General features: G+C 38.3%; 1 protein-coding gene across 1 annotated transcript in view; it reads left to right on the top strand.

Moving 5' to 3' along the window:
* The window catches only part of CSMD1 (CUB and Sushi multiple domains 1), a 1,675,903-nt gene that overhangs the window by 988,400 nt on the left and 667,174 nt on the right, over positions 1-20,329 (top strand). The window contains exons 6-7 of the mRNA XM_075861938.1: positions 7,444-7,556; positions 15,802-15,879. Of these exons, the coding sequence (XP_075718053.1) occupies positions 7,444-7,556; positions 15,802-15,879 (191 nt within the window). The remainder of the gene's footprint in view (positions 1-7,443; positions 7,557-15,801; positions 15,880-20,329) is intronic.

Raw genomic sequence — 20,329 nt, 5'->3', positions numbered from 1 at the left:
CAACCTCCCATTCAGTTAGTATTTATTCACTTCGTTTGCCTGCTGGAGCTCACTCGACTTAGCCATGATTAAGGGCACAGCCAGTGCCTGAAACGCGTAGGCTATCTATTGCCGCATATCACCACCTTGTCTTTTCCTCCTGGTGTTTTTTCAGTAATGTTTTTGCATTCCAATAAAATGGAAACCTAGTTTTTCCTACTTATATCTTTATCGCTGGATCTCCTCTGGTTTTTTCTTCGATTGCTGCCGTGTGCCGTCGCGGTCGATCCGGGCGATTACAAACACTGGAGTGTTTCGATTGGTGAGCTGGAGGTTTCCTCCTTATTCCTTTTTCCCTCAAACTTTTTTTACTTATGTATACGGCTCCAACCTCCGTGCACACCAGCCGTTTTGTTTAGCCACTGTATTTGGATATTGTTGGAGATTTACTCTGGTTATATAAATTCACTCGAACATTGGCTACAAGGTGGTTACTTATGGCAACATGGGACATATATTTTTGAATTAATTCCCATTGAGAAAATTTACTATCAGTAACATCAACCAGTTTATTACTGATTTTTAACACGAGAATCTTGGTGTATATCTGACGTCTCACAATGACACAGGATTACAGTAGATCCAGAGCTGAGAGAGCAGCAGCAGTGTTTGGTGATTCCAGTTACACGCAGAATCCAGACTCATCGCTACAATGTCAATTTAGAGAACTGGAGAAACTCCTAGCTCAGGAAGCACGTGTCTGGTGGGATGTAACCACACTTAGGAATTATATTTCCAAGAACATGGTACCACGAGGATTGCGCCTTCGAAAAATCCCGACGTTCCAATATTCCACAGCATTCACAGAGGCATGGAATACCACTCTATCAGAATGTTCTCTGAAACTGATGGGTCTCATTACAGAACAGGAAGACATCAAATTGGCTGAACTTAATCTGGAAATTCAGAAGTTAAAGGAGGAAACCAATAAGTTGTCCAGCTCACCTGATTTTTCTATCCTGGAATCCAGAACACACAAATACATCGACCAACTAGAACAATCTATTATGGACACTAAAAAAAGCAAGTTCCTCAGAGACACAGAGGATTACGCTAAAGGTGAAGTGTTCAACTGGACCAGGAGGGATAATATGTCATATAAATCCAAATCCATTCTGAAGGACCGTAGAAGATTCAGACAACGCCATACAAGCCAACGTAGAGTTAGCTTCAGCTCTACCGAGCCAGAAACAACGGATGGAGGCGAGGGAACATCTGATTTCGATTTACCACGAGAAGCAGGCTCATATAGACACCCCTTTCCTTCCAAACGTGGACCCCCAAAAAACGGGGGCGCAGGGGGGGTAGGAAGCATAGAAGCCACGGACAGCATTCTACCACGCCGACTGCGCAATCAGAGACTGTAAAGGAGTCTATGGATGTTATCAACTTGTCCCAGTTCCCTCTTTCCCCTTCTCATATAGAAGTACTGGCCTTAGGTCTGAATTTTGCTCCTAATAAAGATTTTGACGTTTTTCACACATTGTTAGATATTAACAAATTTATACGCAACTTGACCATCAAGAGGCACTTTTCCTCAGATAGTGAGACATCCTTGGAAAATGTTTTTGTCACCTCAGAATGCGTACCATGTGACAACAACATTTTTCGTTCACTCATGTTTCAAGAACAAGTCACTCTATCTAACTTAGTTGATCTTGCAGAACAGAATGCATCACCTTCTGACATATTAGTGAGCAAATTTCCAACATCCAATCCTACATATTATCCCACTCAGTCTAGAACTGACTCAATGGATAAATTCCAGTCCATTATGGAGAGAGAGTTACACAAAATCGCCAACAATAGCTATAAAACTTCATCACAAAATAATCTTACAATTGAACAGAAAGATGCGATAAAATCTTTGAAAAACAACCTAGACATAGTGATACGCATGTCGGACAAAGGGGGGAGTGTAACCGTCATGGATCGATGTATGTATAATGAACAAATAACAAAAATGCTACATGACATAGAAACTTACACCAAATTAGACTCCAACCCCACTACAACTTTCCAACAGAGCTTAACCAAGTTACTCAATAAAGGTCTAGACGGTGGCATTATAACTAAAAAACAATATGACTATCTGCTAATTAAGAACCCCATTACTCCGATTTTATATGCCTTACCCAAGACCCACAAGGGCATTATTCCTCCACCTATGCGTCCCATCGTGTCGGGCATCGGGTCACTCACAGAAAAGCTCTCTGAGTGGCTCGATTATTTGTTGCAGCCCCTTGTTCAAAGAACCCCAGGACATCTTAGAGACACCAAAGATGTGCTTCACATCTTTGATGAAAAAATATGGGAGTCCGGATTTTCGTGGCTATGCTGTGATGTTGTGGCATTGTACACATCGATACCACATCATATAGCAATTCAAGCGCTACAACATCACATATCCAAATACAGCGCATATGATGAGACGTTACAAGTTTTTATGTCAGAGGTTTTGTTGTTCCTGCTAACACACAATTTTTTCTACTACGAGGGCACTTTTTTCCTCCAAAACAGAGGAGTATCCATGGGGGCTAAGTTTTCCCCCTCCATCGCCAATCTGGTTATGGCTTGGTGGGAGGAAACAACGATTTTCTCCGCCCGCAATCCTTTTTTTCATCATCTACATTGGTATGGCAGATACATTGACGACCTCTTGATCATCTGGGAGGGCGATGTATCTGCCATACCTGAATTTTTGGAATTCCTCAACTTGAATGCATTCAACTTGAAATTTACGCACACGTGTCATTCCACCATTATTCATTTTTTAGATTTGACACTTACGGGGTTTGCAGGCAAGAGCATACATACTGAGATTTTTCATAAACCCATTTCAGGCAATACAATCCTTCATGCCACTAGTAGCCACCCCAGACACACCATCATGTCCATTCCTGTAGGAGAACTAACTAGGGCAAAAAGAAATTGCACCAACCAACAGGGCTTTCTATCAGAACAGCAAAAAATATATAACAAACTAAGTAATAGGGGCTATAAAAAATGGACACTGGATCGAGCACAAGCAATAGTGAACCAGAAGGATAGGAAAGATCTACTCTCTCTCAACAGGGTTAAGACAAATAAAGTTACTCCTACAACAAGTAATACATCAAAACCTACACTTGTATTACAGTACAGCAACCAGTTCTCTGAAATTCGTGCCATGGTCCAACGTTATATCCCCATACTGTTTGAAGATGCCAAACTCGAATCCATTCTAGTAAATGGCTTTAGAATAGTCTCCCGTCGGGCACCCACCCTGGGAAACATCCTTTCCCCTTCTTGTCTACCATCAAAAGCCAAGTCTCCAACATGGTTGCATTACACAGGCTATTACAAATGTGGGTCTCATCCCTGTAAGGTTTGCACGGTCAGCAAAACCACAAAAACCTTCTCTAATTTTAATGACACTACCAACTTTCCAATCAAAACTCATATTAATTGTAACAGTGATCATGTGATCTACATAGTGGAATGTTCACAGTGTAAGCTCAAATATGTAGGCTGCACTACTAGGAAATTAAAGATTAGAATTCTCGAACATCTTAGCTATATTCGAAACCCGGCAATGGTTAACATCTCAAATGCCAGTAAACACTTTATTATGTGTCACAATAGAAATATCAACTCCCTCAAAATCTACGGCATAGAAAAAATTATTAAAACTAGCAGAGGGGGCGATCTCAAACATAGATTACATACACGGGAAGCTTTCTGGATCTACCATTTGAATACTAGATTTCCAAGCGGTCTTAATCTCCGCAAGGATCTAATGTTTCACTATTGATACCATTAAATTAGCTTTTTTCTTTGTCAGATCAGCTACATCTATATTTTATATTTTTTCTTAATTTTGTCCCTTCCCCTCCTTTTTTCCTCCCTTGTTATTTGATGTACAGCATTTTCATCATTTTCATTATACTTACAGATGAAGTTTTTAGTCTGGCCTTTTTTATATCCTATTTTGTGGGCTTTTGTTCTGACTTACTCTGGTTCTACTTTATTCGGGACCATCTGTTTTGTGACACTGACAATTATATTGATCCTGTTGCCAATTCTTGTTTCAACCATATATAGTATGTAACAAGGCCATTTGTTTTTAACAATATTGTGGCATTTGTGTCCTTTCATTATAGATTGTGTCCACTAGTTGGTATCTATTATTATGACATATACATATTAATTAAATGTCCCTTTTACCATATAGTCTTTATATCCCATCTAGATTGGGACAATATAGCGATCTCTTAGTGTTGTGTCAGACACACCATATCATGCTAATTCTTATCTCACACTGTCATTATTTCGCTATATGTACCCATATAAGTTTGAGTTAGCATGTGTGCCTTTATGTTACTTACCTTTGTCTGCATTTCCGTCAAGCTGTTTTGGAAATGGCACGACTTCTTGCCGGTTTGATACTGGGAAAAACATATATATAGAAATTTTGCCTTTGTGCTGTTGCGGCTTTTGTCTTGCCCTAGTTGGTTCTCTCGTGCCCACCTGTGGTATTTCCGAATGGTCTGATTTTATTGTGTTATCTTCGTGGGTTCTCATGTTTTCAATTATTAAACTAATGTTCCATCAAACATATTAAACAGACACCCACGAGGATTATACAACTTATGCTCACCCATATTGGATGGTTGTGAATATGACAATATAACAGAGCCTCTCATCTGCCTCAAATGTGATATCCTCACTCTGACATCCTTTCACCAAGATTGTTTCGTTTTTATGATTTTTATCTTTCACATTCAGTTTTTCACATAGGGATCAAGCTCCTTTTGCTTTAATTTTAATATATCTGTTTAGGCAATACAGTGGAGCTTACAAATATTACTCTAGTATTATTTATTAATTACTCAATATTTATTTCAACTCTGTTATTGTTTATGCATGTATATATAGATCTTTTCTGGCTGCTATGTTTTTATTTACATAGCCTTATTACAATCAAGATGCCTTTATATATTGTCCAGCTGTATTAGGATTATTTATCAGTTTTTTGCTATATAAGATGTATTATCTCCTGGACATATACGTTAGGTGGAATACCAGGCACTTTCTATAGTTATTATTTGCATGTCAGTCTTATTAGCAATGTTATTTCATTATATGTATGCTTTTTTTTATTCCCTGTGTTCACATTCACATATATCTTCATGCGGTTGTTTGTTTCTCTTCACATAACGCATATGAATCTGTGTTTTCTCTGTGGTTGTCTCTGTTCACATGTTTTCCGTGTATCAATATATGTCGGGTGATGCTCCGCAAGCTTCGGGGACGTGATCTTCTAACAAGTCTGTGAAATCTCGTATCATACATACAGTTTTACATATAATTAGTTTCTGCTCCACTTCATTCATTTCAATTCCAAATTTTATGATATGCACTAGTTCACTGCTTATAATTACAGCCAGTATATAATTTCGTAACTTTATAACGATGGAAGATTGATTTTGTTATAAGCTAATCAACTCACCTGCGAGCGCCGCCTCGTTCTAGATCCAACCTCCCATTCAGTTAGTATTTATTCACTTCGTTTGCCTGCTGGAGCTCACTCGACTTAGCCATGATTAAGGGCACAGCCAGTGCCTGAAACGCGTAGGCTATCTATTGCCGCATATCACCACCTTGTCTTTTCCTCCTGGTGTTTTTTCAGTAATGTTTTTGCATTCCAATAAAATGGAAACCTAGTTTTTCCTACTTATATCTTTATCGCTGGATCTCCTCTGGTTTTTTCTTTGATGTATATTGTGATCGGTAGTCACTGTCCAGGGTGCTGAAACAGTTACTGCCGATCGCTTAACTCTTTCAGCACCCTGGTCAGTGACTATTTACTGATGTCGCCTAGCAACGCTCCAATAATTACGGATGCACACACGTAGTCACCCGTAGTTATGGGTGCACACACGTAGTCACCCGTAATTACGGGAGCCACATTGACTTCCTCAGTCTGGCTGTAGACCTAGAAATATATAGGTCCAGCCAGAATGAAGAAATGTCATGTTAGCAAAAGAAATACGCTCCGCAGCACACATAACATGTACATCACATCTGCGGACTTCATTGCGGAATTTAGAATCTCCATTGAAGTTAATGGAGAACTTCCGCAATGAGTCCGCAACCAGTCCGCTACACGTCCGCAACAACCATTGTATGCTGCGGGCACCAAATTCCGCACCGCAGCCTATGCTCCGCAGCGGAATTTTCCGCATCGTCTAAACGAACCCTACTAAAAAGCAGTGGAAGGCAATGGAGAAACGGGTCCGCTGCGGATTAACGCTGCGGAGTGTCCGCAGCGGAATTCCAGAGCAATTCCGCCACGTGGGGCTTTGCCCTTACTGACTATTTACTGATTATTCACTTTTAATGTGGGTGACTGCCCGCAACCGTCCGCGGTCGACCGTGCCTGTGATTAAAGACCGTGATTACTGGCCGTGTGCAGGGGGCCTAAAAGTGCAAAAATAGTGAAAATATACATATTCGGTTTTGCTGCATTTATATAAAATATATAATAAAGTTAACATTTTATTTATACCGCACAGTATTCCACCAAGAAATAGTGGTGTAATACCAATTTTAACTCATTAATCCCCATTAACAAAATTCTGAAAGTTGATTAATGAGCAATATGTACCACAAATGATACTAGTAAAAAAGGAATAACTTGTCCTGCAAAAAACAAGTCCTCATGAAATGACGACAATAGCAAATTAAAAAGGTTATGGCTCTTGGGAATGTGTCGATATAAAAACTAATTTTTCCTATGGAAATTGCTTGTATTGTGCAACAGTGGTAAAATAAAAAAACCTGTACATATCTGATATCGCCGTAAATGTAAATACCTGTCAGATAGAGTTAAATTGTTACTTATACCATATAATAAACAGCGTAAAAAAAAAATACAATGACAGAATTGTTGTTTTGTTCTCCCCCCAATTTTTTTTTTCTAAAAGTTAATCAATCAGTTATAGGTATCACAAAATGGTACCATTGAAAAATATAAATCGTCTCGCAAAAAACAAACCCTCATACAAATATGTCAATGGTAAAATAAAAAAAGTTATAGCTCTCAGAATATGTAGTAATAAAAGATGTTAAAAAAAATCAAAATCGCTTTTTCCTGAAGTCCAAAATAGAGTTCTCAAGTGACTATCTATTAACTCTATAAATCTTCAACAATTAGGCTTCTAATCATGAACGACAGAACTAGTCCAATTTGGTAATATACTGTATGTGCTAATTGTTTCTTGTACCTCACAAGAATGTATTGACAGAATACTTTAACCACATATGCCAAACTCAGTATTCAGTTTGCTATATAAAATTTTATCATGTGGTAAAATATAACTGTTTGTCTCCAAATAAATAGATTTTTTTTTTACTTTGCAGGTTAACCGGGATGAGCCTGCCATCTCCTGTTATAAGCAATAAAAATTGGCTGCGTCTTCATTTTACATCTGACAGTAACCACCGGAGGAAAGGATTTAACGCCCAGTTCCAAGGTACAGATAACTTCTATATATACATATATATATATATATATATATATATATATATACATATATATATATATATATATATATATATATATATATATATATATATAACTTCTACAAAATTACATATTTTATTTTAAAAATAAGTGACGGTGTTTAAAAAAAAGTTATTTTGCATGTGATAAAGTGTATATACTGTGAATGAGTCATGCACAGAAATTTGCGGTACACACTGGAATGATTCAATCTATCCTGGTCACATAGACAAGCTATGTAAGCACAAATGTATTAAAGCATTATATTTAAAGGCTAAACCTTTGAAAGGCATTTATTTAATAAAAAGGTCAATCAGTGTGATTGGTGCAATTTTATAAATAGTTTTTCTAAAAAATTATTTTTACAGAGCAGCTGTATCATTCGCTATGACCTAAATCTGTCAGTCCAGCGGACCTGACGGGTTCAGTACCAGCGGGTCCTGCATGTCTCTGACATGTAGGATCCACCTGTAATCTATCACATCTAAGTTCATAACTTAGATGTGATAGATTACAGGTGAATCCTGCGTGTCAGAGACACGCAGGACCTGCTGACACTGAACACATCAGATCTGTGGGACTGATGGATTCAGGTCATAGCAAAAGATACAGCTGCTCTGCATAGAGAATACAGAGCAGCTGTATCTAAAAAAAGTTACATAGTTACATAGTTGCAGATAAAAACAATAGGATCTATAACGGCGCTGCTGCTTATTGTGGACAAGGTAAGTATCCTGAAGTCAAGTTTAAAGTTTGTAAAAACTGTTTAATCGCAACGCGTTTCAGCGCCGAACTGGCGCTTTCATCATGCCTGATGAAAGCGCCAGTTCGGCGCTGAAACGCGTTGCGATTAAACAGTTTTTACAAACTTTAAACTTGACTTCAGGATACTTACCTTGTCCACAATAAGCAGCAGCGCCGTTATAGATCCTATTGTTTTTATCTGCATCTCTCGTACCCAAGCGGTCACCTCGGCGACCGGCTCGGATCTGGCAGCAGCTACCCCGTGGACCCCAGCGCTGAACACTTTTAAACCACACGGTGAGCATATGTATTTCCTCCCATTCTCACCTCACCTTCTTTGATCCATACCAAGTGGCGCCGTGGCTCTTTTCTCCTTATTCTATTTTATAGTTACATAGTTACATAGTTAGTACGGCTGAAAAAAGACACATGTCCATCAAGTTCAACCAAGGGAAGGGAAAAGGGAAGGAAAAATTTCTACACATAGGAGCTAATATTTTTTTGTTCTAGGAAATTATCTAACCCTTTTTTAAAGCCATCTACTGTCCCTGCTGTGACCAGCTCCTGCGGTAGACTATTCCATAGATTCACAGTTCTCAATGTAAAGAAGCCTTGTCGCCTCTGCAGCTTGAACCTTTTTTTCTCCAGACGGAGGGAGTGCCCCCTTGTTTTTTGAGGGGGTATTACAAGGAACAGGATTTCACCATATTTTTTGTATGCGCCATTAATATATTTATATAAGTTAATCATGTCCCCCCTTAGTCGTCTTTTTTCAAGGCTAAATAGGTTTAATTCTTTCAATCTTTCCTCATAACTTAAATTCTCCATGCCCCTAATTAGCTTCGTTGCTCTTCTTTGTATTTTTTCCAACTCCAGGGCATCCTTTCTATGAACTGGAGCCCAGAACAGGACTGCATATTCTAGATGAGGCCTCACTAATGCTTTGTAAAGTGGTAATATTACATCCCTGTCCCGCGAGTCCATGCCTCTTTTAATACACCACAATATCCTGCTGGCCTTTGAAGCAGCTGATTGACACTGCATGCTGTTATTGAGTTTATGATTTACAAGTACACCCAGATCCTTCTCAACAAGTGAATCTGCCAGTGTAGCTCCCCCTAGGACATATGATGCATGCAGGTTGTTGGTACCCAGATGCATAACTTTACATTTATCTACATTAAACTTCATCTGCCAAGTGGACGCCCAAACACTTAGTTTGTTTAAATCTGCCTGTAATTCATGAACATCTTCCATAGTCTGAACTATATTACATAGCTTGGTGTCATCTGCAAAAATAGAAATAGTGCTATTAATCCCTTCCTCTATATCATTAATAAATAAGTTGAATAATAGTGGTCCCAGCACTGAACCCTGGGGTACACCACTTATTACCGGGGACCATTCAGAGTAGGAATCATTGACCACAACTCTCTGGATACGGTCCTTGAGCCAATTCTCAATCCAATTACAAACTATATTTTCTAAACCTATAGTCCTTAATTTACCCATTAGGCGTCTATGGGGGACAGTGTCAAATGCCTTTGCAAAGTCCAAAAACACTAAATCCACAGCGGCCCCTCTGTCTAGACTTCTGCTCACCTCTTCATAAAAACAGATTAGGTTAGTTTGACAACTTCTGTCCTTAGTAAAACCGTGCTGGCTGTCACTTATAATGCTATTTATTGTCACATAATCCTGTATATAGTCCCTCAATAGCCCCTCAAACATTTTCCCCACGATGGATGTTAAGCTTACTGGTCTATAATTACCTGGGGAAGACCTAGAGCCCTTTTTGAAAATAGGCACCACATTTGCCCTGCGCCAGTCCCTTGGCACTATACCAGTCACTAGAGATTCTCTGAATATTATGAAAAGGGAGACAGAAATAACTGAACTAAGCTCTTTAAGAATTCTAGGGTGTAACCCATCTGGTCCCGGGGCCTTGTGCACATTTATTTTATTTAATATAGCTTGGACCATCTCTACATTCATCCAATTCAGTATATCAACTGATATATTAACAGCACTGGCACTGGCTACATCAGCTGCTCTTTCTTCTGTTGTATATACAGAGCTAAAAAACCCATTTAGTAACTCTGCCTTCTCTTGATCCCCTGTGATCATCTCCCCATTACCACTATCTAGGGGTCCTACATGTTCAGACCTGGGCTTTTTTGCATTTATATGCTTGAAGAATTTTTTAGGATTTGTTTTACTATCCTTGGCCACCTGCCTTTCATTTTGTATTTTTGCTAATTTTATTACATTTTTACAGATTTTATTAAGCTCTTTATATTTTACAAAGGCTACAGTTGTACCCTCAGATTTGTATTTTTTAAATGCCCTTTTTTTGTCATGTATTGCCCCTTTCACAGAAGGTGTAAGCCATGTGGGGTTTAATTTGAGTCGTTTATACTTGTTACCTATAGGAATACATTTTGCACTATAATAACTCAAAGTAGATTTGAAAATCTCCCATTTATCATTTGTTCCATTATTTGACATTAGTTCTTCCCAGTCTATATCCTGAATTGCCGCCCTCATCCTGGGGAAATTGGCTTTCTTAAAATTAAATGTTTTTGCCCTCCCAGCCTGCGTTTGTTTTTTACAGTATAGGTAAAATGTAACTATATTATGATCACTGTTACCGAGGTTTTCACGAACATTGACATTCCCAACAAGATCTGTATTATTAGAAATGACCAGATCCAACAGAGCTTCACCTCTAGTCGGGTCTTTCACAAACTGGCCCATAAAATTTTCCTGCAACAGGTTGAGGAAATGTCTCCCCTTTGCAGTTGAAGCCGAAACATGACACCAATTAATATCCCGGAAATTAAAATCTCCCATTATCACTACAGTACCCGCCTGTGCAGCCTGCTCCATCTGTTTATATAGCTGACCTTCCATCTCCTCAGTTATATTGGGGGGTCTATAGATTACACCAAAAGTAATTTTTTCAGTGTTTACCTCCCTTTCTAGTTCCACCCACAAGGTTTCAACCTCCTCACAGTAAAAATAATTTTTAATAAAAACTATTTATAAAGTGCCACCAATCACACTGATTGACCTTTTTATTTTAAAAAAAATTGCCTTTGAAAGGTTTACATAGCCTTTAAATATAATGCTCCAGACTTTTTCCAAAACTTCTATTAGTTCTGTAAATGAAGCACTTCAATTTGCAATAACTAGAGAATTTTTGGCTGATGATAATCACATTTGCAGATGCTATTTACAGGTCATAGCTCCATCCATAAATCACTAGAAATTAGATCTTAGAAATTTGAAGTCAATCTCTAGCCAAGTACTCAGTTTTGGTTGTAGACTAGAAAGCTTAAAAGCATAGCCAGACGTAGCGGATTTGCTCTGGAATTCCGCTGGGGACACTCCGCAGCGGAAATCCGCAGCGGACCCGTTTCTCCATTGCCTTCCACAGCTTTGTGGTTGGGTTCGTTTGCACGTTGCGGACAATTCTGCTGCGGAGCATAGGCTGCGGTGCAGAATTTGGTGTCCGCAGCATACAATGGTTGTTGCGGACGTGTGGCGGACTGGTTGCGGACTCATTGCGGAATTTCTCGATTGACTTCAATGGAGATTCCAAATTCCGCAATGAAGTCCGCAGATGTAATGTAGATGTTATGTGTACTGCGGAGCGTATTGGTTTTTTAACATGACATTTCTTCATTCTGGCTGGACCTATGTGTATTTCTAGGTCTACAGCCAGACTGAGGAAGTCAATGGGGCTCCCGTAATTACGGGTGACTACGTGTGTGCACCCATAATTACGGGTGACTATGTGTGTGCACCCATAATTACGGGAGCGTTGCTAGGCGACGTCAGTAAATAGTCACTGTCCAGGGTGCTGAAAGAGTTAAGCGATCGGCAGTAACTGTTTCTGCACCCTGGACAGTGACTACCGATCACAATATACAGCAACCTGTAAAAAAAAAGAAGTTCATACTTATCGAGAACTCCCTGCTTCTTCTTCCAGTCCGGTTTCCCAGGATGACGTTTCAGTCTAAGTGACGGCTGCAGCCAATCACAGGCTGCAGCGGTCACATGGACTGCAGCGTCATCCAGGGAGGTCGCGCTGGATGCCAAAAGAAGGACGAGTCACCAAGACAACGGCCCGTAAGTATGAAATTTGTTTACTTTCACTAGGGAAAGTGCTGTCCCTTCTCTCTATCCTGCACTGATAGAGAAAAGGGAAGTACTTTCACCTCAATACGCAGCGGCTAGTCCACAACAATTTATTGCCCATTTTGGGCAGATCCGTAACAGAATCTGCAACGCAGATTCTGTGCGGCATTGATGTGGACAGTTGCGGAAGAATTCCGCCACGTCTGGGCATGCCCTAAAGAGGACCTGTCAGGTCTCCTGACATGTCTGTTTTAGTAAATACTTGTATTACCCATTTCTGGAGCATCTTTTACAGTACCTCTTCATTGTGCTATTCCTATGTTATTCCTCCCAGGAATTTATGATTAAATTGACAACTAAGTGTTAGCAGCTTGGCATGTATCCCTACACAGACTGATAATGTCCAATCAGTGCTGACGGGGCCAGACTTTGAAAGGACACACCCATTTAACAAGTAGAATGGTAACACCCAGTTGTCAATTTATTCATAAATTTCCAGGAGGAATAACAGAGCAATGGCACAGTGCAGAGTTTTAAGAAAATATACCTCAACGTTGTTATTTCATGGGAAATACAGGTATGTATTAAAACAGACATGTCCGTGGAGCTGACGGGTACTATTTAAGCTTTAATACCAAGTTTTAATTCAATAATTAAGGGTCAATGAGGATGTGTGCCATAATTACACTTTCTAGCTATGCTTTATACATAATAAAATCATAATTGGTTGTCACTGGAGATCTAAAGTATCTTAAGAAAGGGCCAATACCCAGCCAAAACTCTTTTGTCAGATATAGAAGTTTTCATTGTGCTGTTTTGTCCAGCAGAAAGGTAGATACATGTAGAGTACTTAAATTGTGATCACCAAGATAAGATGTAAAGTGGTTACTAGGCAATCTGAAGTGCTACATATATTCCGCAATGGAATGGAATACTGATTATAATTTGTATATGGAGTTACTGCAGTGAAGGGTTAAAAAAATGTTGAACAATTACATTTGTGGTGAATGCTATAATACAAACATATCCTGCAAACGATATGACATTCTACAATATAGCCTTAAAAATTACTTTTGCTAACTATTTAGGCACTCTGCCTGCAGATGATCCATATTGTATTCATCAAGTAAACATTTGTAATAATTTCTTCGTACTTTTGCTATATTCTCTCATGGAATGAAAGTGAATGCCCTCAAAGTTATGTTTTGAATTTAAAAGATAAGTACTTTTCTCTCTAAGGATAAACTCTGGACAAAGAACATTCCCCCAGGGATCTCATTACAAGAGAGACATTGTTGGCATTTGGGATTCACTTTAGCATTCTTCCTCGAAGCCAATGTACATTGATTGATGCACTTGATTACTTCATTCTCAAATATAGAAAATCAATTGTGTGAAAAAAATCACAATATAGATTAATAAAACAATACAAATGTACTGTGGAAAGTATTATTATTCATAATCCAATGTAGCAGAATTGAATTCCCTCCATTAGAAATATTACTAGTTTTCTATACCAATATTGAAGTCTAAAAATAAGTTGTATACTGGCAATAATCAATTCTATTATGTTGGTTTACTAATCAACTGTGTTTCAGCAGTTGCCTGATATGTTATTACTATTAAGCTGAAGATAAAAAAATGGTTAGAACTCACATTTACAGGAAGGGAAGAAATATCTATATCTAGAAAGTTTATAGAAGTAGTTAGTGTTTTAATGTAGATGCAGAGATTGCTTGTTATTAGAGATATTAAAGAGAGCATTATACATTTTGCTTTGTGGATGAGTTAGTAAGTATGTGCTTTGGAATTCATTTTAATTAATTTATAGCAAATTAATAAATGAAGGCAACCTATAGAAAGATAAGCATATTGGTGTCAAGAGCACTCATGTCCTATGTGACAATAGAATATAGAAAACTGCTAAATACACAGGACACAATTGTTTATCAAAATTATAGATATACTTTATTGTGCAGACATATGCATAAAATGTATACAAACTTGATAAAGGAAGGAGAAGAAAAGAGACATCAAAAACAGATGGTAAGGCTGAGGTGGTATATACATAAAACGGGTACAAACAAAAGGGGAAAGAAAACTTTATCCCAAGTGTTCAGATGCCCCATCGCCCCACTGATAGAGGGTAAATAGCTGTATAACAACACATAGCTAGAGTAGAGAATAATCAGAGAAAGGGATGATATAGCAAGGGAACAGAATAACAAGTATATACCAACCTCAGCCCACCACTGACCCCCAATATCCTTTTTGGATCTCTATCAAGTTTGTATAAATTGTATGCATAAAGTAAACCTATACTTTTCATATACAATTTTGTCCGGTGTATTTACCAGTTTTCAAATTAATAAATGGCAAAACACATATGAACCCGTATTCTCACCATTTTACTCAAAGGAGCAGTATTTAATACTCTATTAAAGGTGTTGCCCAGTTTAGAAACCCATTTTTACATACAGATGTGTCCTTCCTTACCTTTCCTCTTATCCTATCTCAACATATCCTGAGACGTGTGGCGTGAAATGACCAGCTTCGAAAACAGACATGATCTTGTGATACTGTCATGAGATGTCTATGCTATATGAGTCTATGGGTGGCCACCCAGTGGTTGTAATCTGAACTGCAGCCTGTCAAGGCTTTTGCTAGCATGTCACAATATTGTATTGAATTGGTTGTATGAGAAATTGGGGTCCTTCACCAATCAATGGTAAGGGTTGACACATCTTTAACCTATTAAGGGATTCAGAGGGGAATCCTCTGTTCAGGATCCTCATCTTATGGCTTGAGTGGAAAGCAGTTTCAAAGAGCATCTTGCTTTAACATACTTGTCCAGTCCTACATTACACAGACAACCTATTAAAATAAATGAGCACATATAATGTTTAACATATGGATCTGTACTCATATAACTTCTTTGCCTTTTTAATTTAACTAGTGTAGACATTGCGGAAAAAGGGGATTTTCACTGCAGATTTCAGCCTTTGCAATGCAGAGGCAGAAACCTGTGACAAATCTCCTGCTAAATATGCAACAAAATCTACATGTTTCATATGCAGATTTTGACGTAGATCTGTTGAGGATTCCCTGTGAAATTCGCTCCAAAATTCTCAGTGAAAATTGTATGCCAAGTCTGAATTGCCTGTAGTGTTCCAACCAATTGAGCAGATTTCCATCTGTCAGAACCAATCATTTTTAATTCCAAGAAAGCAGAAATTCTATTTATTGCCTACTTAAGGCTTTATTTACTTTAGAATATTTTCCTTCTCTGATTTTGCTAATTCATTGACATGTGTGTGCTTCCTTTACAGTAAAAAAGGCAATTGAACTGAAATCTAGAGGGGTAAAGATGATGCCCAGCAAAGAAAGCAACCACAAGAATTCTGTCTGTAAGTAATCCTCTTAGTTGCAATATTGCTCTCCCACATACCATATTACTAGAGCATGTATATACCTATAAAGTGCAGTGGACTGATGCATAAATTTGACAGACAAAAAGTGGCACAAGCCTATTATATGGCACTGGCAATTTGCACCATAATGTTAATTTTTGCACAATTTTTTTCAAATTGGTTTAAAAAAATATTACGTTTTGTCTAAAGAATGTGTTGTCGCTAGCCAGTTGTACTTTTCTGGCATTCATCACCAAATTGAAACATTAACTGGTGCTAAAAAGGACATAATTACAACAGTCTACATCTGTTATACTAGATTCAACAGTGACCTAAAGCGGTTGTCCAGTTTCTGCAAATTAATTATTTTTTTCGTATGATTAAATGTTATACAATTTTCCAATATACTTTCTGTATTAATTCCTCACAGTTTTCAAGATCTCTGCTTGTTGTTATTCAGTAGGAACATTAAGGGCATGACCAGACGTGGCGGAATTGCTCTGGAATTCCGCTGCGGGCAGTCCGCTGCGTAAATCCGCAGCGTACACGTTTCTCCATAGCTTTCCACATCTTTTTCGTTAGGTTCGTTTACACATTGCGGACAATTCCGCTGCGGAGCATAGGCTGCAGTGCGGAATTTGGTGTCCGCAGCATACACTGGTTGTTGCGGACGTGTAGCGGACTTGTTGCGGACTCATTGCGGAATTTCTCCATTGACTTCAATGGAGAGTAAAAATTCTGCAATGAAGTCCGCAGATGTTATGTGTGCTGCGTAGCGTATTTGTTTTACGAACATGATCTTTCTTCATTCTGGCTGGACCTATGTATTTCTAGGTCTACAGCGAGACTGAAGCCCCATGCACACTACGTAAAAACGCCCGTAATCACGGGCCGTTATTACGGCACGGGCAGGCCCATAGAAGTCAATGGGGCTCCCGTAATTACGGGTGACTACGTGTGTGCACCCGTAATTACGGGAGCATTGCTAGGCGACGTCAGTAAATAGTCACTGTCCAGGGTGCTGAAAGAGTTAAACGATCGGCAGTAACTGTTTCAGCATCCTGGACAGTGATTTTCGATCACAATATACATCAACCTGTAAAAAAAATAGAAATTCATATTTACCGAGAACTCCCTGCTTCTTCCTCCAGTCCGGCCTCCCGGGATGACGTTTCAGTCCAAGTGACGGCTGCAGCCAATCACAGGCTGCAGCGGTCACATGGACTGCCGCGTTATCCAGGGAGGTCTGGCTGGATGTCAAGAGAGGGACGCGTCACTAAGACAACGGCCGGGTAATTATGAATTTCTTTTACTTTTACTGGGGAAAGGGCTGTCCCTTCTCTCTATCCTACACTGATAGAGAGAAGGGAAAGTACCTCAATACGCAACGGCTAGTCCGCATCAATTTAATGCCCATTTTAGGCAGAGCCGCAACAGAATCTGCAACGCAGATTATGTGCGGCATTGATGCGGACAGTGGCGGAAAAAATACGCCACGTCTGGTCATGCCCTTACTCTTTAATTCCAATGGATACAATTCTGTCCATGGTCATGTGATAGACACACAGGTGCTGGAATCATTAAAAGACACTGCTCTGATACATATACTGTAACTCTAAGGAGCCGTGCACCTGTGTGTCCATCACATGACCATAGACAGACTATTATCCACTGGAAGTAAACAGTAAATGTTCCTACTGAATAACAACAAGCAGAGATCTTGAAAACTGTGAGGAATTAATGCAGAAAGTATATTGAAAAGTTTTTTTTAAGTTTTAATTACACAAAAAATAGCAATAATTTGCTGAAACTGGACAACCCCTTTAAGTGCTATATATCATTTTAATAAATCACCACACCTGACAACTTTCTTCAACATAAAAATAAACATATCACACAATCAATTTTATTGGTACAATAGCCACCAAGAGTTATATCACAAATTGCTTAAAAATGTAATACATGGTGTGCATTATATTTATTTTATATTATTATAATTTTATTATTGTTATTATTATATGTTATGCATTTTATGTCTACCTCAACAGTTTTGAAGTTAGTTGTTTTTTTTTTTTTTATAAATTCTTTATTTACTGATTGTGTCAAACATCACATGGCCTGATGAAGACGCAATTTCTGCGTCGAAACGCGGAGCCTATCATCAACACTTCAATAAAAACCTACATTGGTTTAGCAGCGCCTTTTATTGGTCCTTTTTTTCCTATCTTCTATCTTAAACATCACATGGAAAGAGGGATGGGGATTACAATGGGAAAGCACTGCGAAACAACAGGGTTTAACGTTGTATAACAAAATATTACAGATATATGTGGGATGCTGAAGTCCCAACTATAGCATCAATAAAGCAATGTTCAGAACCTTTTTAGTAAGCATAAAGCAATTGGAGAGAGAATGAAGAAAGCAGAAGAAAAAAAATTAAGATAATATATACCTATAAGGGGAAAAAACATGGTCCAAAAATGGGTTATCACTGTGCCATTATTGATTTGTAGTCCACGGAATTTTGGAATACCACTCAGTAATCAGCCATTTTTTTACAGAAATTATTGGCATACATGTATACCAGCCAGGAGGTTGTGAAAGGAAAAGTGTCTAGAATCCAAACAAGTTGCACTAAACTTATTATGTTATATGCAATTTATTTATTTTTAAAATAGATGCAATGTGCCACCATTTTCACAGATTTCCTATATTCATGCATGTTACAACATTATTGATACATTTCTCCAATTGTCTCTATAAAAGAATCACAACCAATTGTTACTAGATTCCTTTCTTCTACACATTATCTAAACATATGACTTGCAGAGCACAATCGGTCAACTGGTCATTTATTAAACCTGTTTAATAGATCTACTACTACTCCTGTTTTCTATAGCCACAAAACAGAGCTCCGGTTTCATTTCTTAAACTGCTCTTGGTAAATTAAACTGTGATTGGTTGTTACGGGAAATAATACAAGTTTTTATCAAGGAGGCCCATTGTCTACTGACCAATATCTGATATGAAGGTAAGTTGTGACAATGATCATGATAAATACAATCAATTGATAAGATACTTCAACACCTTCATGACCGCCGTATGGTATTTTTATGGCGGCCGCTCAGGGTAGTTCTTCTGAAGTGCCGCCTTTTAACGGTGGCACTTCAGAAGTTGTTTCACATGAATCAGGCGCTCTGCTCCTGAAGCCAGGGCAACGATCGGAGACCACTAGCAGAGGTCTCCGGTCATGTAATCCTGCCCGTTTAACCCCTCAGATGCGGCAGTCAATAGCGACTGCAGCATCTCAGTAGTTTTAGAGGGGCGGCTCCCTCTCTTACCCCATCGGCACACCCGCGATGTAATCGCAGGGTGTGGATGGTTTTTAGAGCAGCCGGGGGCCTAACAAAAGCCCCTAGGTCTGCCTTTTGTGAACACCTGCTAGGGCATGGCCTAACAGATGCCTGTGAGTTTTACACTGACGGGCAATAATACAATTGTGTATATAAAAGCATAGTAAAGTCCACTAGTGGGACTAAAAAAAGGCTTAAAAAGTTTAATAAAGTCTATAATAAATAAATAAAAATCCCAAGTAAAAAAAACAACTTTTTCCCCTTACAAAAGCTTTATGATGAAAAAAAAGAAGTAAAAAAAGTTACACATATTTAGTATTGCTGAATCCATGACGACTCCAAATATAAAATTATTACATTATTTAACCCGCATGGTGAAATTCGTAAAAAATTAAATAAAAAACAATGTCAGAATTGCTTTTTTCTATTCATCCTGACTTAAAATTTTTTTTTATAAAAAGTGATCAAAAAGTCGCATTCACTTCAAAATGGTACCAATAAAAACTACAAGTCATCCCGCAAAAAATAAACATACAACTATGTCAGCAGAAAAATAAAAAAGTTATGGTTTTTAAAATATGGCAACACAAAAAAAATAATTTTGAAAAAAAGTGTTTTTACTGTGAAAATGTAGTAAAATATACTAAAAACTATAAATTCGGTATTGCCGCAATCGTAATGACATGCTACATGAAGTTATTATGCTATTTATACCACACGGTAAACGTTGTAAATTTAAGACGCAAAAAAGAATGACGAAATTTCAGGGTTTTTTCTATTACCATACCTAAAAAGTTAAAAAAAAAGTAAATCAATAAATGATTTGTACCCCAAAAAGGTGCTATTAAACCATAAAACTTGTCCCGCAAAAACAAGACCTTATACAGCTATGTCAACTATAAAAAGTTATAGCTCTTTGAATGCGACGATGGAAAAACTTCAAAAATTGCTTTGTCATTAAGGTTTAAAATACCTTCGGTATTAAGGGGTTAATTGATGACCGTGTGACAGCCTTAAACTGCAAACTACACAATGGGACTATACGGGTTGACAGGAGTACAGTGTACTAATTTAAGATACAGCAATATTTACAA

The sequence above is a fragment of the Rhinoderma darwinii genome, chromosome 4 (genome assembly GCF_050947455.1).
Source record: "Rhinoderma darwinii isolate aRhiDar2 chromosome 4, aRhiDar2.hap1, whole genome shotgun sequence".
NCBI classification, from domain to species: Eukaryota; Metazoa; Chordata; class Amphibia; order Anura; family Rhinodermatidae; genus Rhinoderma; species Rhinoderma darwinii.
This window is presented reverse-complemented; position numbering and strand designations above follow the sequence as displayed.